At 42.3% G+C, this 27,672-nt stretch overlaps 2 protein-coding genes across 2 annotated transcripts; one reads left to right on the forward strand and one right to left on the reverse strand.

Moving 5' to 3' along the window:
- LOC115404751 (uncharacterized) lies at positions 1-25,954 on the reverse strand. The gene is made up of 4 exons (XM_030114129.1): positions 25,702-25,954; positions 21,938-25,611; positions 11,155-11,161; positions 1-104 (listed from the first exon to the last, which is right to left on the reverse strand). The coding sequence occupies exons 2-4, from the start codon at positions 25,016-25,018 to the stop codon at positions 1-3; spliced, it is 3,192 nt and encodes a 1,063-aa protein (XP_029969989.1). The 5' UTR covers positions 25,019-25,611; positions 25,702-25,954.
- On the forward strand, positions 12,517-16,783 carry LOC115402895 (Down syndrome cell adhesion molecule-like). The gene is made up of 14 exons (XM_030111536.1): positions 12,517-12,625; positions 12,721-13,059; positions 13,292-13,420; positions 13,518-13,685; positions 13,756-13,826; positions 13,948-14,194; positions 14,275-14,355; positions 14,458-14,523; positions 15,116-15,244; positions 15,332-15,496; positions 15,848-15,894; positions 16,044-16,146; positions 16,245-16,275; positions 16,371-16,783. The coding sequence occupies exons 1-14, from the start codon at positions 12,586-12,588 to the stop codon at positions 16,426-16,428; spliced, it is 1,674 nt and encodes a 557-aa protein (XP_029967396.1). The 5' UTR covers positions 12,517-12,585; the 3' UTR covers positions 16,429-16,783.
- Positions 25,955-27,672: the final 1,718 nt, after the last annotated feature.

Below are 27,672 nucleotides of genomic sequence, written 5' to 3' on the forward strand. Positions count from 1 at the left end.
TCATGGCAGCGGCCCAACACGCTGGATGTGGGAGGAGAAGGAGTAAACAAGCGGCATGAAGGTTCCGCCGAGTGTTTCTGAGACGGCAGCGACTTTCCCTGCACCTTGCGTTTACCCACACATGCCTGTTTCTGCGTCCTCGCTTTTCCCCCCTTCCTCACTCATTCTTCCTCATCCTCTTTTCACACACTCTCTCTGAAATTATCTTCTCATTTATCTTAATCTTCTCTCTCCCCTCATCCTCCTCCTCCTCCTCCTCATCCAGCGTGGAGTCTTACAGGAGTGCCCGGGGGCGTTTCCGCTCCCAAACCCACCATCAGCTCTGCTCTCCCTCGTGGGATATTAATAGGAGAAAGGAGTGGAACATTGAGACGCACTCCCAGGAGAGACGAGGGTGGGAAGTAAGGAGTGGGGAATTCGCCGATCCCCCCGTAAATCCATCAAGCATGAGCTGTATACAGATTCAAGATTACAGGAGAGGGAGATACAAAGAAGAAGAAAAACCCACCACAACAAGGAGACATTTCAAAATATTGACAAACAACAAAATTTGTGTCTGATTCAGCGCTATGAAAAATGTGAGCTCCACCTTACAATTCACTGTAACGCCTGACAGGTGACCAAGCAGCTTCGACACTGAGCATCATTGTGATTTAAATGTTGGTGTAATGTTGATTTTACTGTAAACCTTTCCAGGCGGCTTCTACCAGCATCAGAGACACAAACAGTCCTAAACCACTTGTTGTGTTTACACTGTATTTCTGGAGTCCATACAGACTGGGCCACTACATTATTGAGTAAACACTTTATTTTAAATCTATCTATGCCAGCTAAAGCTTGTTCACTGAAATCCGATGACCTATTGACCCTAAACTCTTCTCCTCTGCATACATGTGTGGTGACACCGTCTCCGGGATCCTCCTCATCTCCTGCTGATGCGGCGGCGCTGCAGGTCAGTTGAAACAAGTGGAGCCCAAAACAAGCTGTCAGCAAGCCGAAATATTTCTCCCGCACTGTGACCGCGGGGTCGTCGTCTGTGCGCCGACACGTTGAATAAATGAATAAATATGTGTCGCGCTCGCAGGACACCACGTCATGAGGACTCTACGGTGCAGACCACCCCTCTTTTGCTCTCAGATATTTGACCGTGGATGTTATCCTCTGAATGACTGGGCTGCGGTTTGGATTGAAACAAAGGATGTTGTGTTTGAGATGTTGCTGTGATTAAAAAAAAAGAAGGAAAAAGTAGATAGAAATTATGCAAAACCCAAAAGATTCAGGGCATAATGTTAATGTAAATTATTTATTAGGATATAAAGCAAGACTATAGATGTTTTCTGCACACTGGATGCAATACAGATAAAGCTGATTTCATTTTCAGGATCTCATTACCATATGCCTTTTATCGCATGTGTACCAAATAACTGCTAACGATATCTTCTGAAGGAGGAATGCAGGATGTTTAATAAGCTCCTGTGTGGCGAGTTGTTTATAGCATAAATGTGAGATGAGACAGCTTTGCTTTGCTTTAAAAAATATTTTTATTTTTAATGTGTTTTGTGTGATTTGCTTATTGAGCATCTGAGAAAAGACCTCATTTCATCCAATGATCTTCTTTTTTGGAGCGTGATGTTCGTACTAATCTTCAGCAGCGTCTCACCTACACGTCTCGCCTCCAGCAGATGGCTGGTTTTATTTAAAAACAGCACTTTTGGGCTTCGGAGGTCATCTGAAGGAGGATGGAGCCGTCTGACACATCAGCATGTTTGTTCTGGAGGAAACGGCGGGCCGCCCAGTGTCAGCAATATTGCAAATCAATGCATTCTCTCATCCTTCTGCTGTGATGGATGACTTCAGGAAACTTCCAATTGACAAATGATGAAGATGATTTATCTTTTGCGTTTGGACACACGTCGCTCTTCAAACCACAGATCTTCTTCTCTTTGCTCAAAAAGTTTCAATAAGCCGAGCGGCGGCCGCCAGCCCTCCATGTCATTTCTAAAAATGTCACAGACTCTGACCTCCGCACTCTCACTTCTTCTTTTCTGTTTGCTCCTTGTTATCAGGAGTCAGCAGAAGTCACCCAGTGTTATATTTGTTCGTTCTGCCATTTTGGCCTTTGTCCAGTTTTTCTGTGCCGAGAGTCGTTCTTGAGTCTTTATCTGCCTTTCAGATTGACAGCGGCTCCTGTTTTAATCTCAACATGAAATTAAAGTACACAATACTCCTCTCCTACCAGAGCAGAGCTTCAGTTCAGTCACAAATGAGAGACTTGGCAGAGAAACACTGAAATAGAAACAGAGAGAATCCTCTAACAGCCTTCCTGATAGCGGGCGCTTTAGCAAAGCGTTAATCTCTGATTAGAATGAAATGATCATGCAGAGAAATGAAGTTGTTTTATGGCTTCATTAGAAACTGCAAGATGATCTGTGTGAATGTGTAACATTTTACTCAACTTTCAGAGATCACACTCAGCTCTGCAGTTTGTGCACATTCAGGAAGATAATTTATTAAAAATCCATAAACATCATCTTAAAAAAAGTTAAATATTATCTCGTCCACCTTGAGTTGGAGGTGTTGACTCCTGGTTGTGGAAGGTCACAGTCCTGCAGGTCTTGAAGTGTCCCTGCTTCAACACATCTGATTGTAATGGGCGGCTCGTCATCAGGCAGCTCAGTGACGAAGACACTGTCATCAGGTTCAAGTGTGTTGGAACAAGGACACAACTGAAAAAAATAAAAGAAATCAGCACAGTGACGTTTCTATACCAGAGCAGCAAATGGACACTTTACCACGATGTGGAACATGTGCTACGTTCTCATAATATTTGCTAAGACAGCAAGTTTGACTATATATTTGTTCCACTGGAACTGAGGTTACAACTACGACGTTCTTAAAATAAAATTGCAGTGTGTCCCAACACCCTGAGTCACTGGCCTGACAGGGTCAAGAGTCACTCTGCCCTGTGGATTCAGCAGCTGGACTCAGGACATTTAGGATTCCTGTTGAGGACGGATCTAGATGTAGAAAGCGGACGTTGCCCAGAATTTTGCATCCATTTGAATGTGAAAATGGAAGACACTACCACAAACAGATTTTGCTTTTCTCAATTCATGTTTGTTTCACACATAATATTGCTCATATTTTCACATATTTTAAGAGTATTAAAGTGTTTTACATTCGTCCTACACCTTTTACTTACCCTAATAAATCAAACTGTATTGCAACACTGTGTTAACTGCATGCTCTTTTATAGCCGCCTTGAGGACAAAGTTGCCAACGCGAACCGCCCCGTTGTTTGGGTGCAGGAATGACCTGGCCCCGCACTCGGCTCTAAATCACTCGTATCCATGACTTTTGGAGTCGGTGGAAGTTGGCCTATTGTGTTCTCCTGTTATGAGGATATGAAGTGCGGTGTCGTTGCTAAGAAACCCATTTTCTTGGAGCTGGTGTTGCTTTATATTCTCTCCCCGCATTTGTGTTTGCGAGAAAGGCTTCAGTTTCGCCGTGCCTCTTCCCAGTCGTGGAGAAGCGACGGAGTGAGTTAGCGGCAGCCCTCGCGGTGGGAGGACGGTGATTTATGGGGCGCTTGGTCACTCCGGTTGTGGCTGACAACGCTGACAAGTGGAGGTGTAGACAGGCCTGTCGGAGGTGAGCACGGGGCAAAGACAAAATATTGTTCTTACTCTGCTGTCATCGTGAACACACAATGACGCTTCCTCCCCGTGAGTGATGGTGGCGAAACAATGAGCTTTTAACACACATGTGGCCACACACTCTGCACTCTGCACACTCACACTGATATTAAGAAATGTGCAATCTCCAGATATCGAACTATGAGTAGAATTAAACAGATGAATTCGGTGAAAAGCGATTGAGAAAAAGGCGACACTATCATTTTAAAAAACACAAGCTCTTCGGCGGGGGCAAAATAAAGGAAGCAGTGTGTGTGTGTGTGTGTAGCATTAATCAAGTCTGGAAAGTGTTTTGTAGTTCTTCTGAGTGGAACTTTAAACTTGAACTTTTAAGTGTTGTGTGCGTGAGAATAAAAATAAAATCTGACTGATGTTTGTAGAAAAACTTCCAAAACAAGACCGATGTTTGATGCTGCTGCTTTGGAGTCACTGAAGAAGCGTTCCGAGTAAATCATACAGAAATCTTTTAGTGAAAATGATCAGAATCGTCAAAAAGGTTTAGTGTTTTAAAACATTTTACACAATCCTGATAATTGAAAGCTTTCCTTTGTGTTTCTCTGCTCTGGTTTGTTAAACTTTACCACCAAACAACAAAACTACTAAAAAAAAAAAAAAAAAATAGGATGTTGTAATACTACTTTGCAAAAATCGAATATTTTCACACAGATGAAAGTCAGTGTTTTATATATTCAAGCAAACTGGGTTCATAAGATGACGAGTCAGAACGACAGGGCTATTGATTTCCTTCCTGATATTTTAAAAGAGGAAAGAACACCAACAGTGTGTGAAGCTATCTGCCCTCCAGTGTACACTGTGAGTGTGTGTGTGTGTGTGTGTGTGTGTGTGTGTGTGTGTGTGTGTGTATGTGTGTGTGGGGGGGGCGAGACATTTCTTACTTTCGGATGTTGTTATACAATAGCCTACACACACATGCAGCCGGATCTTTCTTTCTTGCATTCGATCCCAGTTTGAGAAAAGTCGATATTTCTGCTCCCATATCTGAGCTATTTGTGGAGCACTTGGTGGAGGGCTCGGTGTGGAGGCGTGTGGGTGCAGCTGTAGGCCCCATCTGCAGGAAACACACACGAAATATGTGATCGTGCAATTTAATGAAGAGTTGTTGGTGTTTCTTGCATCGTCAGAGCGACTGACCCGACTTGGTAAAAAGTCACACTGTCCTATAGATACAAGGTCCTGACCCATCAGGGGTTTCTGCTGAGGCTGTGGGACGCTGTCCATGCAGATGTGTTGCCGTGGCGATGGCAGCTGGGATGTGGTAACAGGGTATTTCAATGACTACAAAATCAACACACAACTGATCACAGGGGAAGGCTCCAACTCTGTAAACTGTATTTCTAGATGAATGATTTCCAGCTTGTTACTGAGAGCCAGGAATGAGGTGAACTCTCAGATGAGCCGGTGCATCACACTGAAATGAGGCGACATTAATCAAAAGCTTTAAAGCCTTAAACAGCAAAATGAGACTCGACAAAAAAGACTCTTTACAGGAAAATCAACAACAGCTGCATCAACAACTGCGGAAGTTCGCGTGTCAACAAGCGTAACAATGCAGGTTGGGTACAGTTTAATTACAGTGACAAAGAGGCCCCACGCATTGTTTTAAACAGTGTGTCCAGGCTGGGAAAGGTCCTGCGCTCACATGGTGTGTGTGAGAGGATGTTGAACTATTGGGTATGAATGTGTGTATGAAAATGTTTGGATTCAGAATTATACTACATTAGCAATACAAGCAGCATCTAATTTTATCTAACTCTCGGTTCATAGCATTTTGTCTCAAGAATGACAAAATATGAATCAGAAAAAACAAAACACTCACATCCTGTTATGAACAATAATGTTATTGGACACTTTTTGGGAGAGAAAAATCTATTTAGCATTCCATTTTTTAAATGTAATGTATAGTCCTTTTATGGCTCGTATAGTATCTCACCCCATATGCCAACAATAATTGAAAAAATGTCTCACGGTAAGGTTTGTTTCCATTGCAGGGAAAATTCAAAGCGTTCCTGGGTGAAGAGCAGTTATTTTCCTCTCAGCCGTAATCATAATCCTCGTCTTTATTTTCCATGAGTACCAACAGGATTAGAGTTTGTGACTCATCTACCATTCAGATTAATTTTACATTAGAAGTGGGCGTTTTTTTGGGGGTTTTTTTCTTCAGCAGCTGAACTCGCAAGGAGGGTCTCCCCCATTTAAAACTGGAACTGGTATTTATTGTTTGCATTTCCTCAAATCAGGGAGGATGTTTGTGCTGCGAGGGACTCTTCAACATGTCAACACCTCTGCTGCTGAGAATATTTATTCAAGTGTCCTGACATTTTAATGATGATGAACATGAGAAGAAAGGGGTTCGCCGGCAGGGACCCTCTGTGGCTGCCAGTCATGAATCTCCTCAGCTCTTTACGTTTCTCCCAAACCCGGAGCAGAACAGACCTGTTCACCCAGAAAAGCACAGTGATCCTGAAAAGAGTCAATGTGTGTCAGCAGATTGAAAAATATTCTGTGGGTTAATTTGCTGCCCTTTTCTGCCTTTATTTGGCTTCTTGAAGAAGCCTGTTGATGTTTCATACTTTTGGCCACAGCGCCACCTGCTGGAACTACTGAGCTAAGATCATCCTGTTTCAGAAAATCTACATTTGCTGATTGAAGGCATAAATATTTAGGTTGAAGAGGTCCAATTCATTGTAAAAGAAAAACAAGTTCAAAGGGAAGAGTGTTTTATTTTTTAAATTAAACAGTTTTTTGCACAGCTATCCACTGAAGTAAACTTTTTAATTCATTTCTCTGTTGCCTCTTTGATTTTGACGATCAGTTTAACAGGTCATGAGTGAAGATGGCCCAATACAGCCAGAACTTAGATTTATTGGAAGCTGTTTTATGTATAACTGAACCAAAAGATGAAGGTGAAGGTCGCAGAGGTTAATAAAGGTGTGTGTGATTGAATGGATTAGATAAAATAATTTCTTTTATGATACAATTGAGGTGAAATGAAGAGTTTAAATTGCCTGTGGGTTTGCTGTCGCTCTGGTGAACTGGTGATCAGTCCTGGTTGGGAGGATGGATGGAGTGCAGTCATTTCAGCCCAGTAAGCTTCAGACTTTATTTCAAAAGGCTTAAGCTGATGTTACAGTTATGTTGTTGCGTTATTGTAGTTCAGGAGTAACGAGGCTCCAGTGGCACAGAGAGTCAAATGTTGATCACATGGAGACTTCAACAGCAGAGCAACTTCCATGCCAACTGTTATTTTTAGTCCTCAATTATCAGACAATTACTGGGAAAAGGTAATGACTGGAGTTACAGTAACAGTATTTTAAAACAAGTCATTTCTTCAGAACAGACTTTTTTTTCTTGTGCATATTTTCTCTGTGAATCATCTGAGAAAGAAGCTGAGCTGAAAGCACGTTTTGTGATTTGAGTCAAAGACTATATGTACATGACTGGTGTAAAAAAAACAAACAATTGACAGCTTGTTCAAGTCTTAAAAGAAATATGTTGCTTTATATGCAGTATTTTCCACAAATGTCATGTTTGTAAAAGCATAATTCAGTAAAATGTAGCTCCATCTGCCAGTATAAATCTTTGATGTTGTTTCTTTACATTTAATGGGTTTGATGTTCTGATTCATAAATTATTTGTATCATATTTATTATTATCTGTAATAAAATGTGCGTATTGTTTGTTGAAACCCTTAAATTTCTCTTGGTGATCACATTAGTTCTCTGTTGCATTTCTAAACATACAGACGTGGACAAAATTGTTGGTACCCTTCATTTAATGAAAGAAAAATTCACAGTGGTCAGAGAAACAACTTGAATCTGACAAAAGTAGTAATAAATAAAAATCCTCTGAAATTTAACTAATGAAAGTGAGACATTGCTTTTCAACCATGCTTCAACAGAATTATTTTAAAAAATAAACTCAAGAAACAGGCCTGGACAAAAATGATGGGACCCCTAGAAAAGACGGAAAATGATCATTCATGGGACTGTAGCCAACCTTCCTGGGCGCGGCCGCAGGAGGAAAATTGATGACAAATCAAAGAGACGGATCATACGAATGGTAACAAAAGAGCCCAGAAAAAACTTCTAAAGAGATTAAAGGTGAATTTCAAGCTCAAGGAACATCAGTGTCAGATCGCACTGTGAAGTCTGTCATTGTTTGAACCAAAGTGGACTTCATGGGAGACGACCAAGGAGGACATCATTGTTAAAAACAAATCATAAAATAGCCAGACTGGAATTTGCCGAACTACATGTTGACCAGCCACAAAGCTTCCGGGAGAATGTCCTATGGACAGATGAGACAAAAATGGAAGTTTTTGCCAAGGCACATCAGCTCTGTGTTCACACAGAAGGAAAAATGAAGCATATCAGAGAAGAACACTGTCCCCACTGTGAGACATGGAGGAGGCTCTGTTATGTTCTGGGGCTGCTTTGCTGCATCTGGCACAGGGTGTCTTGAATCTGTGCATGGTGCAATGAAATCTGAAGACTGTCGAGGGATTCTAGAGAGAAATGCGCTGCCAGTGTCAGAAAGCTCGGTCTCAGTCGCAGGTCATGGGTCTTGCAACAGGACAATGACCCAAAACACACAGCTACAAACACCCAAGAATGGCTCAGAGGGAAGCACTGGACTATTCTCTGTGGCCTTCTATGAGCCCTGACCTAAATCCTATCCAACGTCTTTGGAAGGAGCTGAAACATGTCGTCTGGAAAAGGCACCCTTCCAGCCTGAGGCAGCTGCAGCAGTTTGCTCATGAGGAGTGGCCAAAATACCTGCTGAAAGATACAGAAGTCTCACTGACAGTTACGGGAATCGTTTGATTGAGAAGTTATTGCCTCAAAAGGTTGTGCAACTTTATATTAACTTGAGGGTACCATCGTTTTTGTCCAGGCCTGTTTCTTGAGATTTATTTTTAATAATTCTGTTGAAGCATGGTTGAAAAGCAATGTCTGACTTTCATTGGTTAAATTTCATAGATTTTTTATTTATTACTACTTTTGACAGATTCAAGTTGTTTCTCTGAGCACTCTGAATTTTTCGTTCATTAAACGAAGGGTACCAACAATTTTGTCCACATGTGTATTTATGTCCACTCTGAAGTCTGATAAATATCCAAAAGGACCTCAAATGAATCACAATTTTTGTTTCTTAGTGTGCTGATATGAATCGTATGAGAAAAGCTTCTACTTCAAGATTCACTTGTTCACATATTTCTGAGTGAAAATCAATCTTTGACTGGTCAAAAAGTGCTTGTCTCTCCTTACCAAGAGTCAGAATGCAAGGAAACCACAGTCATGTTCCCCCCCCCCCCCCCCCCCCCCCCCCCCCCCCCCCCCCCATATAAAAGGTGTAACTGCTTCAGATTATGGCTGACCTCTTACCCCGGAGAAGTGTCAGTTCCTATACTGTTCCTATGGCTGTACGGTAACCTTGGCCTCAAGGACAACAATTCCCTCAGGACTATCACAAAAGAAGCCTCTAAAGTATCTGGGATGTGTTTTAACGGACCTGATGACACTTTTAATGCACAAGTTAAAAGAAAGGCTGAGTCTGCTCTCCTGGATGCTCCTCTTCCTCATCAGGAGTATTAGTTGCTCCCTTCCAGCCACCGTCTGGCAGCAGCCCAGGACCAAACATCAGGCATTAGCTCTCCTTTGTGCGTACCTCCATCCGAGCTATAAACGCCGGGAAGAGGAGAAGGGAATGGATTGTGTTTTTGCTGCTGTAGTCTGTTTGCTTTACTACTTGACTTAATCACGTCTTGATGCTGCTGTCTGGACTGAACGACACCTGATTCAGTGACCAAGACTGATGCTAAAGCCCCTGTCTAGCTTTTGTTTTGTGTGATCTTACTGTTTTACTGTATTTTTACTGCTTATACTGCCTTCTTCTAATGCATCTGAGTCCACCGAGGTGAAGTCATAACAGAAAATGGTCGGTAGATGTGGACATGAGTGTGACTGGTTGTCTGGTCCAGGCTGTACTCTGTCCTCATCAGATGGTGTTAGCTCCAATGCGACACTGAATTGGATCGAGTGAGACGAAACATTGATCGATTGAGTTGTACTGCATTGATTACAAATATTTTAAGTCACCACTGAGTCAATTTGGCCAAAGATGTACATGTTTTCCTGTTTCTCTGGGCAAACCGGCTGCTGGCTCTCTCTCTTCATTTTCATTACATTGATTTAATTCTCTTTAATATTTTGGCCCTTGAAAGTGAACTGAGCTGGGATCGGCTCCAACCCCCCACAGGTCTCTGAGAAAACCATAAAATAGCTGGATGTCAGAGCATGAAAAGGTTTGTTCAGATCTCATATATGTGGATGCATTGCCACCTACTGGATTTAGCACATTCAGATAAAAATATCAAGTAATAGCTAGTGTGTGTGTGTGTGTGTGTGTGTGTGTGTGTGTGTGTGTGTGTGTGTGTAAATGATGAATGGCAGATTTGTATTCCCAGCACCGAGGGAAATCACAGGCACACAGTGCATCCATCTATCTTTCGTAGCTGCTTCATTCAGATCAGGGTTGGAGGGATGTGGAGACTGTGACTTTATGAGAGGGAGGGAGGGATGGGGAGGTCACAGTCCGGCCCAGGTTAACACAGAGGTGCACACAGTCTCACACACACATAAACATGGACAATTTAGGCTCAAACTTTGGTCTAATGAGTTTGTAAGAAAAGCCTGAGTACCTACACTGAATTATACAGACATAGAACATCTGAAGTACGATAAATATAAAAATTATATATATATATATATATATATCTTAAATAATGCTACGTTCACACCGAAAGCGTCGCGGGCGTCGTCGACGCTTGCGACGCCTCGAAGCTGACGCTTGTGACGCTTTAAACACGACGCTTGACACCGGGTGGTCACAAAGCTCGCGACGCTCGCGACGCTCTTGATGCACGTCAGTTAATTGGCGCGCTGGAGGCTGATTTCTGTTTCCAGCTATGGCGGATAGCATCAGGAGAGCGGCTCGGCTTTATTTGTTAAATAAAGCTAGGCCGCGTCGTTGTCGGAAAAGTCGCTATTGGCTGCTCTGCTCCTCTCTGCTCTGACTGCAGCGGGGAGCGCTGCTGAGACTGACCGCTTGTGAGCGCTTTGGGACGGGGGAGGGGCTCACGCAGCACCCGCTGCTCATGGACGACAGCAACGAGACGTCCTGTCACGTCTCCAGAGCACCGGAGAAAGTTGCTAGATTTGTCGCTAGTTGCTTTTGACAAAAAAACGTCGCCAAGAGGCTTTGGAAAGTCGCCAGATTTAGCGAGAAAGTCATCAAGTTAGCAACACTGGCCGGCCCGCATCGGTGCTCGGATCACTCGTAGTGACGTAGCACCGGAGGGATCGTCTCTGATTGGTTGACGCTCAGCGGCAGCGCGTCGAAAGTTCAGTTTTCCCAACTCTCAAAAAGCGACGCTCACGACGCTCCTGACGCCGGGGATGAGCGTCGTGGGCGTCGACGCTCGAAACGCTGGAAAAGCGACGCTCATGACGGTCCTGATGCGCCGCCCCGCCGCCCGCCGCTCCACGACGCTCGTCCACCATCGACTTTGCATAGAAAAGCGACGCTCACGACGCCCGCGACGCTTTCGGTGTGAACGTAGCTTAAGAAGGTGCATTTTCAGTGGCCACATCATTTGTTTGTTGTAATTACTTCATATAAATAAGTCTTGATATATTAAACATTGTGATTAATAAAAAACAGGCATTTGTGGGATGAGCAGCGCTCGTTATTTTGGCTGCATTCAAGATAATTGGCAAAATCTAAGCGGCTAAGAAGCACCCTATATTCTTTCATTTGGTAGATATTTGATGAAAGAGAGAAATACAAGAAAGAAAGATTATTTTGTACAAATAAGTGTCTTTTTCTAAATCAGTAACAGAGAAAATCTCTAAAAGTCATATTTAATGGTAGATTGCAAAAAAAAAAAAAAGAAAAAATAACCCAATGGCATATTCTTATGCTTTGTAGTAGCTTTACTCTCACTGTTGAAGATGCACAGAAATTCCTTTTTAAGTGAAATTTAACTTAATGATATCTTTCTCAAAAAAGCTGCAGGTTGAATTAAACTCAAGGTGTAGTTGTTTGTAAATATTGCAAAACCAATCTTTTTTTAAGAAATAAAATGCAATTGCAAAAAAAAAACCCTTGATATTGTTGAAAATATCTTGGAGTTCACTATATGTACAAAGCTGTCCATGTGTTTCTTGGGGTCAGGACAGAGGAAGTCCTCCGCCGGGTTACTAAATAGACCTAAATGTTTACTCAGCAGTCTAAGACACGTAGAGGAGTCAACACCCCCTGAGTCAACCAGACTTTCTATTTTCATCTGTGGTAAATTTGAGGCCACAATGGATACACAAGTTTGTGGTAAATGAAAGTGGTTCATTCATTATTTTCAAGTAAAATAAAAGCTTCCAATTGAGCCTGTGGGCTGATAACTATCAACAGGGTAGTTGGTTTTAGAGTTTTTTGATTCAACAACACATTTTACAATGTGTGCTTCTCGCATTGTTTCTTCACTAAACAGCTGGGAACTCAGTCTTTCTGACAGCGGCCGTTACAGAGACCGGGAGCCAGCAGCAAGAATGCAGTTTGCATGTTAGTAACCTTGACTCTGTGGGTGTCTAATCATCAGAAAGAAACAGTTTTGCCCTTCTGACAGAGGGAACCAAAACCACAGAGAAGGAAACGACTCTTTTCTGCATTCCTCTTCTTCAGGCAGAAGTTGTTTGTGCGAGCACCTCAAGGCCAGCGTCATGTGATCTGGAGGCATTTCAGAGGCGAAGCCGCTGTGGTCACTTCAGTGTCGCTCAGCAGGTGAAACCGATCCACAGAGCAGACCGGTAACATGATGAGCTGGGACAGTCTTCTCATTTGTTTGCTCATAGGTAAGACAGTCATGCAGGAGATTTAATTAAAAAAAAAAAACATGTGCTGATGATTTTTAATGTGTTTTCTCAAAAGTCTCTCATTGCCTCGTCAGGTGGCGCGTCTGCAGAAATGACCATCGCCACAGTGGGGACGGATGTGACTTTAACGTGTAACTACGATGCTGAGTACTACGGCAGGCTGTCTGTGTGCTGGGGCCGAGGGCCCATACCCAACAGGGGCTGCGCCAACGAGGTGATCCGGTCCGACGGGACGTCGGTGACCAGCCGGCTGTCGGAGCGGTACCTGCTCCTGGGGAGCATGGGCGAGGGCGACGTGTCGCTGACCATCAGGCAGGTCGAGGAGGGAGACTCGGGGATATACGGCTGCCGGGTGGACATACCGGGCTGGTTCAACGACTTCAAGCACCAGATCACACTGACGGTCAACGCGGGTGAGACCAGCAAAAATAACCATCGGAAAAAAGAAAAACAGCAGCTGTGTTCATTCTAAAAAAAAGACATTACTGTCTTCTGTTTTCATAACGAGTCATGACAGCCTTTTTTCAATAAAAACCAAAATCGCCATCAGGTGACTTCATCCTTTTTTAAAGTAAACCAGATTAGTTATGTGTGCATTTTTTTCTTAATGTGGCTGCTGGTTAGTGAACTCCTCTCTCTATCCAGTGCGTCCCAATCCTCTGAGGATAGAGATAAGTGAGGTTAAAGAACGATCAATCACCATTCACTGGACTCCCGGGTTTGACGGCGGCCGGCCCATCACCAGCTATATCGTCCATCTAAAGCACAAACAGGGTAAGAAAAACAAACTCTCCTGACAATTTGAACAGCAGGCTTATTGTAACAAGTACTGTGCAGTCTGGGTGTTGATCTTTGCCTTCCTGTTGCTCAGCACCATGGGACTCTGCAGTGAGAACCGAAATGTACAACACCGCCCTGACTCAGGTGACTCTGGTGGATTTACGTCCAGCCAAGGCCTACAACATCCGGATGTTTGCCGATAACAGCGTGGGACTGAGTGAAGCCAGCGACGTCGTCACAGTGACGACCAAAGAAGCAGGTACATTCAGGATCGATGAAGGCATATTCAGCTGAAAGAAAATGAAATGGTGACGGTGTTTCCTGTGCAGCACCGGAGGGGCCTCCTCTGGATATGAGGCTTGAGGCCGTCAGCCCTCACAGCATCAAAGTCAGCTGGAAGGTGAAGTCTTTACTTTACTTGTAGTGACAGCCAATCTTCACCTGCTGTTTTAAAATAAGCCACATTACATCCACTGCGTTGACGATCTGTGACCTGATGTGGTTTGCTTTCTCCGGATCAGCCTCCGAGAGCCGATCTGAGAAACGGAGTCCTGCGGAGTTACAGCATCAGCTACAGAGAGTACGACCCTGTCGGAGGACATTTCAGGCAGTGGAGGCACCTGAGCGTCACACCCAGAGGTGAAGAGGAGAGCGCCGTCCTGAGGAACCTGAGGCCGTCCAGCAAGTACGGCGTGCTGATACAGGCCAAAACCAGTGCAGGGATAGGGCCTGCTTCCACGGCGCCTCTCTGCTCCACTCTGGATGAGGGTAGGCCCCAAAACGCCATTCACAGGGATCACATGTAGCATAACACAGATGCTGATTTGATGTTTCTATTGTGTCTCAAGTTCATGAAGCGACGACAGCGTCCAGTCTGCCTTCGTCTCCAGCGGCAACAGTGTGGAAACAAAAAACAACCTCAGCTGCAGGTACATGACGGGGGCCTGCTGAAACTACCGAAATCATTTCACTCTGACTGGACTTACTTTGACTTTTTTTTTTTTTTTTTCTAATTAAACAAATTTTTGCAGCAATTACAACTGAGACCATCCCTGAAATCACAGTCTGGGAGCAAAGCACAGCCCACAGCACAGGAGGTACACCACGGGTCTATTCTGTTCTATTCTATTCTAGAATTTTTGTCTATCTATCATGATTATTTGAAGCATTTTGAATTGATTTAACTGTTTTTTTTAAAAAAACATCATACATATTTTTGCATACTTCATCCTGTCTGTGTCAACACGTCTGCAGTGAAATACAATAAGCTAAGAAGGATGTGACTCATTCACTCAGGAGCTCTATCAAGTATCTCCAAATGAAGGTTAAGGCACTTATCATATTCGACCTGCACAGTTTTCACAGTATACTGTGAAAAACCTTGTTCTTCATTAAAAAGTGAAGTGGATATAAAATTTTCCGTAGCAGTCATTTAGAATATCATCATTATTATTTTTACTACTGGCTCTGATTTTTTTGAGTCAAGGTGACTTGCTGTCAGGCCACACGAGCGTTGGTTTGAGGCCAGTTTGGGGACTTTTGAGGTTTTATGTACTCCCTGTGCTTGTTTGGGTTTTCTCCCAGTTTCCTTCACACAGATGATAATCAAAAAAACACACCAATGAAAACTGTGCTGTATAAACATGAAGCGTTTACCTCTGCTAAAGGTCCTTGTTGTGCTCCCTGCAGTCGCCCCAGATCCCCCAGTGGTTGAGTTGAAAGAGCTGAAAGACAATACCGTTTCCATTTCTTGGACTCCTGGCTTTGAAGGTGACAGTCCCATCACTGCCTACTGCCTGGAGTACAAAGCAGCCAACGGTGAGAGAGAAACTTCTCTGAAATCTGACATTGTTACGTTGATCCTTTTGGAAATCCTCAATATGTCAGATGTGTTTTTCTCTGCAGCCTCGTGGGACAACACAAAGACTGTGGTCGACTTTGGCCCCAACCAGACGGAGGCAACAATAATAGAGATACATCCCTCGACGTACAACCTGCGCATGTTCGCCAGGAACAGTGGGGGCCGCAGTGAAGCCAGCAACGTGCTCACCATCACCACCGCAGAGCCAGGTGTTGTTATGAGGATTATTATTGTACTTGCTGTCTCAGCTGGATATCATGTGTGGAACAGGCCTCAGTCTGTTTTCAGCTGACTGCGGCTCATTAACAGCAGGCAAACTGCTTCCTTTTTAAACCTCTGTGACAGAAGAAGTGGTGGCTCTTGTTCAGTCCAAAACACAAATGCACTACGGCTCTATAGCGAAGCCGTGGCAGTTCCTCAAACAAAAGGAAGCGTGACTACGTCTCAGCTCAGCTCAGCTCTTTTGTTTGTTCCTGCACGTTTTTGCAGATTTGTGGAAAACAGAAACGGTCTCAGCTTCTTCCTGCCTGACTTTCTTGTGTTGTGCTCGTGTGCGACAGGTCACCAGAGGGAGATTTTCCCCACCATATCAGCTGACACGCAGGCTGTAAGTGTCAAGCAGAGACTTCGTTACTCACACTGACTCAGCCAGCTGTGTCTAATACGAGCGGATTTCCCTCTAATGAGAAACACACGGCGCTTTAACCTCTTTGTTTTCTGCTGCTCTGTTAACTGTGGGTAAATCCTCCCTGCTAGGTGAACGCTGAGGAGCGTCCCGGCGGCCACCTCGCAGCCATCGTGGTGCCGGTGGTGCTGGTGGCGTTGACTGTTGCCATAGTAACGACATGGCAACTCCGGCGTGAGTGCACTCAGCACATCGCTGCTTCTCATGGAAATTCGGATACGATGTATTGTGTGTGTTGATTAAATTTTGATATTTACAACCTCTCTTCACAGGAATAAAACATAAAAAAGGCAACCTCAATATGTGCGTACTTCTGCTATTTTCTACATATATACAGAAAATTCTCTTAAAACACAGTTACCTGTAAAATATTTGAAAATGTGCTCTGTTTGTTTCAGGTGGCTGAATGCAGGAGCGCGGCGTTTCAGAGGTGCCGAGTCACTCCAGGAGTTGTAGATTTTTGTCTTTATTCAGCATTGTTATTCTGTGGCAACACTGAACAAAAATTACAGACAAGCATAACTTTTGTCTGATGCAGTGAAACATGCAAAATATGTGAATTTCATGTTCATGTTACATTTCTTTTTCCATGTAAAAAAAAAAGAATTTATAGAAAATATTGCTTAAACAAAAGTCTGAGTCAGGTTTTACATCTCTGTTTTGATGGTTAAATTTATGTTTCACTTCCACATTAAATTACACTTATTTTTGTTATTTCGTTCTATTTTTGATGACAGAGTTGCTGCCATTACATTTTCTCATTAAACATGATCTGCGCCATCTTTTTAATATTTTCATGGCATAATGAGAAGATAAACAATTGAAATTTATTCAGCTGAATAAATTAAAAACTTCGTAAAATGCTGACCTCAACAGCTCTTCATTGGTAAAGAATAGTTTGATTTCCTCGACTGACCTAACACACTGGTGATGGCCAGAGGGGGATTTTGAGTCTTTTATAGATACTTTCTATATTTAGGACCTTCTTGTACCTAACACATTTCTTCTCAGTTTAAGGTAAAAAGTCAGAAACTTTATTTATCCACAGAAACAACTCAACCTGCTCCCCATTCTCTTGTCATTCTGTGTTTTCTGTGCTTTGTACATTCAAGTATTGTTCAGTCTGCACTGCCTCACTGGTCTGTTCTTGGACGCAGCCTTCACCAGAAAACAACATTAAAAAGACAATTGATGATTAAGGACATTTTAAACTAAGATGACTTAAAAAAATGGGGAAATAAAATACTTCCATGTCGAGCCAGCTGCTAAACGTTTAACATCATCTACAAACAACGATGAGTATGTGGCGCATGCATGTGCTCATCCTGGTATCAATGAACAGGAGGTAACCGTACACATTCTGGTCAAAGGAAAATATCATTTGAGATGAATAAACAGTCCTCTGTCAAATTTATTTTAACTACATCCAAAATGTTCCTACCTTAAGAATCTGACAAACTGATGAATAACACCTTTTTTTTGTATTTATAAATGAACAAGAAAAAACAATCACATACAGATGTACAAAGTTATGAGTATCGTTCATCTGTTTACTGTCTTTATTGTAACTCAAGAGTCCATATTAAATTTAGTTTCCATTAAAGTAAAATAATAATGATAAATACATTTCAGATTACATGTGTGACACATTGTAATTGATGCTATTTGTTTATACAATTTCAGAATTTGCGTAGATGAAGGTTAAGCAGGACTGTTCTGCTTTAAATCCCTCATATAAGCACAATACACAATGTTCTTTTTTAATGTTTTCTCTTTCATAAAGCACCCCTTACCTCAGGTTAGCATACATGGTCACCTTACCTTATTTATTATGAAAATCTTAGAAAATAGGAAACTGCATAAGGGTCTTACGTCTGACATATTTGATTATAGCATGGAAGAAACATTTCAGAATGCACATATTGGGGGCATGTAGAGCAATATTGGTTGCATATCATATCAAACTGTATGCTTGAAGACTTTATCATCTCATTCATAAATCAATTCAGACATGTATTCCATTTAAACACATTTTAAACCTACAAATTATGAAATGTGCATAATTTATTCAACCTAGCGCAGTTCCTTGTGTCCTTTTTTATCTTTGAGGCTTAAAAAGTGACATTAGGCAAAACCTGACATTTGAAATACCCTTCAAAGAGTCCCTGGCTTTGAAATTTTCCACTTTCAAACATTTCAGTGCACTATCATGTGACAAGGTACTGAGCTGAGTCCTGGGAACAGATTCCATCAGAATTAGATTTACATACATAGTGTACCATATATACGTGTGCTGCATATAACCTACTCCAGAGTAGGGTATATGCAGTAGATTATACATCATTTAATCAGCAGCAGTTGGAAGAGTTTCAGATCTCATGTTAGCATTCTTTCCAAATAGAGAAAAAACACTATAACCGCTCCCAGGTTATTTATTTGCACAGAAATAGGCCACGCTTCAACTGATGAATTTGCCAGCGTTTTATTTCTTTTTAGCTGGGCAAGAAGCAACGTGAAAAACTGAAAAGTAACAGACACACAAAAAAAATATTCATCAATAAAATGTCAAACTCAAATAAACATCCACATTTCCAGAAATAAAAGTCATACCGTGTGCGCCTTCTGTTCAAATGTGTGGGAGCTGTTATGTTTGCTGATCGTCCATGTTTCCTTTTGCATTTCCTTATTTTCTGCTCTCTTTTGCAAACAACTTCTCCGCTGAATCGAGGCTGCTGCGTTCCTGCTTCCTGCTTCCGCTCTCTCACCCTCAACCAATCAGCTAAACACAATCCATGCAAACAATAATCTTTTCAACCACACAGGGGCACTATTGCAACAAAAAACATTGACTTGAATTACAGTGGATATTATACAAAAAAAAACCAATATTATTGTTTTTACTGCGACAGCCACACTGCCACCAAAATTACAACAGGTTTATATTACAACAAAATAAAACATGGTAATTTTCCAACCTAAAAGAAAATAAACCATTCTTAACCTTTCAAATCTTAATTGACTCATTTTGTACTAGTACCACTAGTTTCTGTACTGGTCGTTCAAGATAGGACAACTGTTTCAGACGTTCACCTTTACTTCCTAAATCTCTTTGTCCAACTTGAATCTTGACTTTTCGTACCAAACCATCATCGTCTTTATTGGCTTCAATTACCTTTGCCAATTTCCATTCATTTCTGGGAATGTTCTCTTCTTTAATGATCACTACATCTCCGACTTGTACATTTCGTTTGGATGTGTGCCACTGTTGTCTTAAACTTATACTGGTTAAGTACTCCTTGCGCCATCTGTGCCAAAACTGTTCTGCAAGATACTGTACTTTTCTCCATCTCTTTCGACTGTACAAATCTTCACCGACAAAATTGCCTGGAGGTGGAAGAGGGATTGACTCTTTCATTGTAAGTAAATGATTGGGCGTCAAAGGTTCCGCACTTTTTGGATCACTAATAGTATTAGTGGTAAGTGGGCGACTGTTTACAATTGACATAGCCTCATAAAAGAAAGTTCTTAGAGAGGTGTCATCAAGTCTTCCTATGGCTTGTGCCAAGACTGAACTCAAAACATTCCTGACAGTCCTGATTTGGCGTTCCCAGACACCGCCTCGGTGACTTGCTTCGGGAACATTCATTTGAAAGTCACATTGGTTTTTAGCTAGATAGGTAGCAATCCTGTCCTTGTCAAGATCTTTGAGACCTTTCTCAAACTCATTACGAGCTCCGACAAAATTTGTGCCTTGATCGGATCGAATCTGTCTCACTGCTCCTCTGATCGCTATAAAACATCTCAATCCATTTATAAACGCATCAGTAGAAAGATCTTCTAACATCTCAATGTGAATAGCTCTGGAGCTTAAACATGTAAATAGAAGACCATAACGTTTACACTCCTTTCGACCTTGTTTTGTGATAAAAGGACCAAAACAATCTAATCCTGTGAAAGAGAAAGGAGGGGAGAGCTCTACTCTATCAGCTGGTAAGTCAGCCATACGCTGTTCTTCTGTTGACCCTCGCATCTTTCTGCATACTACACAATCTTTGATGTAACTGGCCACTACTTTACTGGCACCTACAATCCAATAGCCATTGGCTCTAAGTGCATTTAGGGTTTGACCTCGTCCTTGGTGTTGTGTTTTCTTGTGATAATAATCAACAATCAGTTTTGTGACAATATCTTCCTTAGGAAGAATAGCAGGATGTCTAAGCTCAAATGATGCTGAGGATTTTCTCAACCTGCCTCCGACTCTGAGTACATCATTATCAATGAAAGGATCAAGTTGATGCAACTTGTGAGTTCTTGGCAATTTGTTTCCCTTTTGTCTCACTCGATCCAACTCTTGTTCAAAAGTTCTTCTCTGTGCTAGCCGAATAAGCGCTAGAGAAGCCTCTTGTCTTTCTTCAACAGTAATGAGCTCTGATTTGTCTCTTTTGTTAAGTCTCTTTATCCTTGCAACAACATTAAGTGCCATGTTCCAATCAGAAAATCTCGAGAATCTCTCAAGAAAATTGTCTTTCTCTTGAGCATTAGTTTCAAGAACCTTTACTTCAGGGTCTCCCAAGAAAAGAGCTGGGGAGTGTGGCTTGGTTACAAGTTCTCTGTCCCAGAGAAATCTAGGTCCAGTTAACCAACTAGAGTCCATGAGCTCTGCCACCTTGAGACCTCTAGAAGCGTGGTCTGCTGGATTCTGATCCGTCTCTATGTAGAACCATTGCTTTGGATCTGTGAAGTCTCTAATTTTCTGAACACGGTTTGCGACAAAGACGTGAAAGCGCTTTGCTTCATTTTTAATGTACCCGAGCACCACTTGAGAATCAGTCCAGAAGAACTCCTCGTCAATCTTTAGCTCAAGCTCTGTTCTGAGGAAGTTACTTACTCCCGCTGAAACTGCCGCTGCGGTCAATTCGAGACGTGGTATAGTGACAACTCTGGTGGGAGCCACTCTGGCTTTTCCCATAACGAGAGCACAATGCACCTTGTTTTCTGCTACAATCCTGATGTATGAGCATTGTCCATAGCCACTGCTGCTTGCATCCGAGAAATGATGTAACTCAATCCTTTGCACTGTATCCATGTCCTCAGGAATGAAGCATCTCTGTATTTGAATCTTTGGCAAGTTTTCCAGATCATTAAGCCATATTTTCCATTGCTTTTCCAGAGCAGGAGGAATAGGATCATCCCATCCTATGCCGCGTTTGCACATTTCCTGTAGTACTTGCTTCCCAGTTAGAATGTATGGAGAAAGAAATCCTAGTGGATCATACACACTCGCTACTGTTGCCAGGATTCCTCGCCGAGTGGCTGGCTTTCCTTTGAGAACAACATTGAACGAGAATGAATCTGTTTCCACATTCCATTTGACTCCCAGCACACTTTGCATAGGAATGTCAGAGTAGTTCAGATTGACATCTTTGTCATTGATGGCATGCTCTGATTCTGGGATTACCTCCAAAACTTCTCTTTTGTTGCACACAAATTTGTGTAAGCGCAATTTTCCTTTTGCACAGATCTCTTGTGCTTGACGGACCAGCTGTTTTGCTGTTTCGATTGTATCAACACTGATTAATCCGTCATCCACATAAAAGTTTCTGTGAATGAAGCTTGCCGCCAACGGATAATCCTTTTCATGTTCACTTGCAAGATACTTCATGCCATAGTTCGCACAACCTGGCGAGGATGCTGCTCCGAAAATATGAACACGCATGCGATACTCTTTTGGCTCTGTACTGGTGTTTCCATCCTGCCACCATAAAAACCTTAAGAAGTCTCTGTCTTCTGGAGAGACATGAAAGCGGTGGAACATTTTCTCTACATCGCATGTAATGGCAACTTGGTGTTCTCTAAATCTGCAGAGTACCCCTATGAGCGTATTGATTAAGTCTGGGCCTGTGAGGAGATGGTCATTTAAAGATGTGTCCTGAAATTTCGCTGAGCAGTCAAACACAACTCTCACTTTCTCTGGCTTTCTAGGATGGTATACCCCATGGTGAGGTATATACCATGTGACATCATCTGCAGATGTGCCGACTGCTTCCTCTGCATCACCATCTTCAAATACACGATTCATAAATTTCACATAATCCTCTTTGTACTTCTGATTCCTTTCCAATTTTGCTTTCAAGTGCTTGAGCCGTGTTATTGCGAGCTGTTTGTTGTTTGGAAGCTGGGGACGTTCTCTGAAAGGTAAAGGCATTTCCAAATGACCTTCTTCATTGATGTGTACGTTTTCATTGAGGAGCTGCAAAAATTGAATGTCCTCTTGTGATATGTTTCCATCTTTGGGATTTGTGTCCCGAAAATCTGTTTCCAACACTTTGATCACAGAAGAGGGAGTGATGGATGGCAGCTCTTTAACAGTGATACGATGGCACGCTCCGGTTACATCCATTGAACTTGTCAAAGGCTTGATAGATCCGACAATACTCCAACCTAAGTCTGTTTTGATTGCATAAGGATCGTAGTCGTTGCCTGGTATTACTTCTCTTGGTTTCAGAGCTCTTGCACAATCGTAGCCAATAAGAAGTGCTGCAGGACAATCAAGCAACTCTGGCATTTCTCGTGCAATACCTTGAAGATGTGCCCATCCCTTTGTTGTTTCTCGAGTGGGAATACTGCTTTGTTCAAGGGGGATGTATTCACGAGTGTATGTGGGAGGTAACTCAATGTACTCTTGTGAATAGTAGCCTCTTACTTTCAGCCCATTCACTCTTTGACTCTGAACAATTGAACCCCTGTCTGTCATTGTTGTCAGTTTCAGCTTAACTGACTCTGTGAGTGCTTGAATCTTTTCACAAATGTCTTGGTCTATGAACGTGTTGCTGCTTTGAGTATCTAGGAGCGCGTAAACTAAGATCTCAAGCCCATTACCTTCTGCACAAGATAACCATACCGGCACAATCATTGAAGTACGGTCACTATTGTCTATTCTCACATTGTTCGACACTGCAGAAGCATCTTCTTGTGGTGGCGTTTCAAGTTTGTCCACTTGTGGACGGTCCTCATGAAGTGGAGTAGGATGGTTTTTCCTGCACACATTACAAGTAGCCTTTTGCCGACAGTTTTTTGAAATGTGGCCAACTCTCAGACAACTATAGCACATATTATTCTCAGAAACAAACTTCTTCTTTTCCTCCAGAGACATTTCAGCAAATTTTACACATTTGTAAATAAAGTGGCTTTGCTTGCAACAAATGCACTCAATTTGTCTTTTGTTCTGAATTGTGGAAGGGGGAGATTTGATTTCTTGAGCTGTGCTTGCTGCCTTCGTATTCTTGTTTCCTTTTATCGTAGTAGTTAAGGCACTCGCCTTAGGACGCTTTTGCTCCTTGTCTAGTTTGTCACATGTTCGCAGTGCAAACAAGGACGAGACTGGGTTGCATGCTATGCGTGCTTCTTCAGCCACAAAGTCAGCAAATTCCGCAAAACTTGGATATTCTTTTCCTTCATCCAGTGTTTTAGTCACATATCTGTTCCAACGTGTTGTTGCCCAGTCTGGTAGCTTGAGGAGTATTTTTTGATTTTCTTCACAATCATCTAATACCCTGAGACCTTGTACATGAGGCATAGCGTTTTTGCATGAAATGAGGAAATCACTAAACTCTCGCAGTTTCAGAGACTCCTTTGACCCAATCTTTGGCCAACTGCTTAGTTTTCCTCTAAACGCTCTCTGGACAACAAATGGATGGCCATAACGTTTATTCAAAGCCTCCCAAGCCTGGGTGTAAGCTTCCTCATCGCTTCTATAAAATGTTCCTTCTAATACAGTAAGTGCTTCCTCACTTATGTACTTTTTCAGGTAGAACAATCTGTGAGCTGGATCAACACAGCTAGTCTCTATTAAAGCTTTGAAACAAGTGCTCCACTCAATGAATTTCAGCGGATCCCCACTAAATGTAAATGGTTCAGGAGCTGGCAGTCTTGTCATTGTCAACGAGTCCTTTAACGCTTGGACTAATGCTACTTCAGTGTCTTTTGGCATTGGATTCCTGTCACAAGTTTGTGGGACATACACCCTTTGGAAAATCTTTTCACCTTTAATCTCAGGTAAAGCTGGCGCTGGCTTACAAAGAACTTCTGGGCGTGAGACATTGTTCTGCTGCTGTTTTGGAAGCTGACTTGAAGTGACCTTTATTTCACTTGCAGTTCTTTCAGCATCCATCTTTGATTCTTCTTCAGCATATACATTGTACTCTGCCTCTATTGCCTCAAGATCTCTTTGGTTCTCCAACATTTTCAGCTTCTCTTGCTGAGCAAGAATCTCCTGTCTTTGCTTTGAGATTTCCATTTCTCTTTTTATTTCTGCTCGTTTTGAAGCTAAACGTGCTGCTGCTTCAGCCCTTTTTGCAGAAAATTGGCTTTCGTGCTCACTTAGACTTCTGTGTTGACTTCTCTGTCTTGACACAGTTGAGCCATAAATTGACTTCGCATCCTCTCTTTGCAGTAATTGAAAGACTGATTCCTTTGCAGCTTGTGCATTAAATTCCTTGTCAGAATCTGCATAACGCCTTTTCAGAAGCTTTATGATATCAGTACAAACCGAACTGCCACTGTCCATTTTTCTCCTTATGTCTTGGGATGGTGCGGTCAGTGCACGTAAAGATACATAGTTTTGCTTTAAATCTGACTCGCATTTTTCAACCCTTTGAATCATGTCACCTAACTCAAGTTTAGAGCATTCTCCTTTCAGTTTTGACCTTGTGAGTTGAACCTCAGCTTTAAAGTGCAAGTAGGTTGACATAAAACTTCTCTCTTTGCTCAGTATGTCATCTCTTTTCAGTTCCAACATTTTCTCAGTTAGGTTTCTTTCTCTGTCTGAGCGCCTCACTTCTGTTTCAACTCCAGGTAAAGTTTGGATTGGACGTTGGCCTATTCTTTGAATTTCAAGATCTGCATGGATCTCACCTAGGCGTATTTCAATCTCTTGTTTTTCTTTGTCTTCAAGATCATCCATTAGTTTTACCTCTAATGAAGCCTTCTCTTTTTCTAATGCTTCAATTACTTCTTCTAACAGACGTGTTTCTGAAGTATCTTCCATCTCAGTGTTGCACAATAGACTTCAAATATTTCAAAGTTAACCCAATATTAAAATATCAAACAATACCAGTGTCACAGCAAAAATAAACAAAAACACTTTGTAAACAATTTTAACTCTCTTAACTCCTTTGAACTCTTTTTCTTTATCTCTTCTTCTTTGTATTTGAGTTTTTTTTTTTTTTTCTTAGAGTCTATAGACACAGTCTGACCTGGTATCCTTGTGAAGCTTGGGCTTACTGTAGACTTGCATTGTGCTGAAGTGAAGCTTTAGTCTTCAATTCCACTGGAAAAACTGTTTGAGGTTTGGATATCCAGCCGCTGCAGAACCATGGAGGCTGGTGAAGGACTCCACGTAGACCTCTTTCCCTTGGAGCATGGTCAAGCTGAAGCCACGCTGCTCACTCATCGCTCTTTCGCTGGCTGGCCCCTCTCACGCCGGTGCAGCGATGTTTCCTCGTTGATAACGGCAGGGGACACGTTTTTCACTATAACCGCTCCCAGGTTATTTATTTGCACAGAAATAGGCCACGCTTCAACTGATGAATTTGCCAGCGTTTTATTTCTTTTTAGCTGGGCAAGAAGCAACGTGAAAAACTGAAAAGTAACAGACACACAAAAAAAATATTCATCAATAAAATGTCAAACTCAAATAAACATCCACATTTCCAGAAATAAAAGTCATACCGTGTGCGCCTTCTGTTCAAATGTGTGGGAGCTGTTATGTTTGCTGATCGTCCATGTTTCCTTTTGCATTTCCTTATTTTCTGCTCTCTTTTGCAAACAACTTCTCCGCTGAATCGAGGCTGCTGCGTTCCTGCTTCCTGCTTCCGCTCTCTCACCCTCAACCAATCAGCTAAACACAATCCATGCAAACAATAATCTTTTCAACCACACAGGGGCACTATTGCAACAAAAAACATTGACTTGAATTACAGTGGATATTATACAAAAAAAAACCAATATTATTGTTTTTACTGCGACAGCCACAAACACCTTATTTATCTATCTATTCGTCTTTTGTACAACTGAGTCCTGAGTGGGTCAATCAAGGACAGGACAGTCCACTGTAGGGCAAACAGAGGGACAGAGAAGCACACACACTCACATTCTCACCCTTTAGAGTCACCAATGAACCTCACATGCATGTTTTTGGATTGTGGGAAGAAGGAGGAAGCCCACACACTCAGGGCAGGCATGCACACTTCACACAGAAAGGCCCAGTCATTTGAGCCCAGAGCTTCTCCAGGCCAGAGCGCCAACCACTGCACCACGCAGAATACAGTTATTAGAGTAGAATTTTAAGAAATCAAACAAGTAGGAATATGATGTTAAAAAGGTGATGAAAAAAGTTTAAAATAATAAAAAGAGTGAATGAAAATGGGAGTGAATGCAAAAGCATCTACAAACTGCACCTGTACACGCCTGACATGCATTTTAGATTTAAAAAAAACAAACAAACAAAAGGTTAAGATGGTCTTACCTTTACTTATAAGTGAAGTTTATGACTCCTCTGGACAAAAAATCCTTCAATCATTACCCGCTGCTTGGATTGAGTTCAGGTAATAAAACAGGAAGTAGTATCCTCCATTGTAAAAGCTGGCTCAGCTCCTGCCTCCACTGCTGCTATTAGAGCCGTAAACACGTGGTGACACAATAATAAATACACACCTGTATACATATACTAAACTCTGGAAAGTCAGGGGCAGAGATGTTAAATATCTGAGAGGTAATATATAGAAAGACAGCGGCACGCAGCGCGAGACCGGGCCAGCACGTGCCGCTCCCCAGCATCCACGGGTCTCTTCTGGAAATGATCGAATTTAGCGTTTTTTAATGAAAACAAAAACAAACCACAATTGTTTAAAGCAAATAAGATTCAAACTATCATTTAAAAAACTATTTATTTGTTATTTCCATGTTGACATATGAGGCTCTGCCTCCTCTGCCTTTACAAATGTAAATCTGATATGAAAAAATAAAAGTTAAACAGAATGGTCATCTAACAGTGTTTCATAATGCCCAGTAGAGGGCACCAGAGTCTCACCTCACAGTCAATCTGGCGCTCTCCAGCTCTCAGTCAGATCTCACATCATCATCATCATCACGATCATCATCCTCCTCCTCATCCTCATCATCATCGTCGGAGCGGTCCTTGGGGGCAGGCGCTGCAGCCAGCTGGATTTCCATCCATCTGTCCTGTAAATCTCTTAATTGTCCTAATTAAGGAGCACAGGAAGAGGAGGAGATCTGATACCTCAGTGGAGCCGTGAGGCAGCTGCCTGTGAGGGAGTCTCCCCGCTAATGGGGGGGTCGCAGGGGGATGCCTAAGCCTCGTGCCTCTGCGGGGACCACGCGGCACAGTAGGGATCAGTGTTTGTACGTGCATGAATGGATGTACATGTGAATGGATGTTTGAAGAATGACCTCCACTTCCTTCTCGACTGTTTATATCTCTGAAAGCTACTGGTGAAACAACTGTTGCTTTTGTTGTCTCCGAGTTCACAAACAGAAGTCTGGTACTTCCTGAGGAATATACTAATGGCCCACAGGGATGTAAATATTGTTGATTATTGGTTTGCTGCGGTTACCCATCACAAACTCAGCTGCTGACGCACAAAGTCACTCTGCACGGTGTGTCCGGGGCCTGTAAACACG

This window comes from Salarias fasciatus, chromosome 2 (assembly GCF_902148845.1).
Source record: "Salarias fasciatus chromosome 2, fSalaFa1.1, whole genome shotgun sequence".
In the NCBI taxonomy this organism is placed as follows: Eukaryota; Metazoa; Chordata; class Actinopteri; order Blenniiformes; family Blenniidae; genus Salarias; species Salarias fasciatus.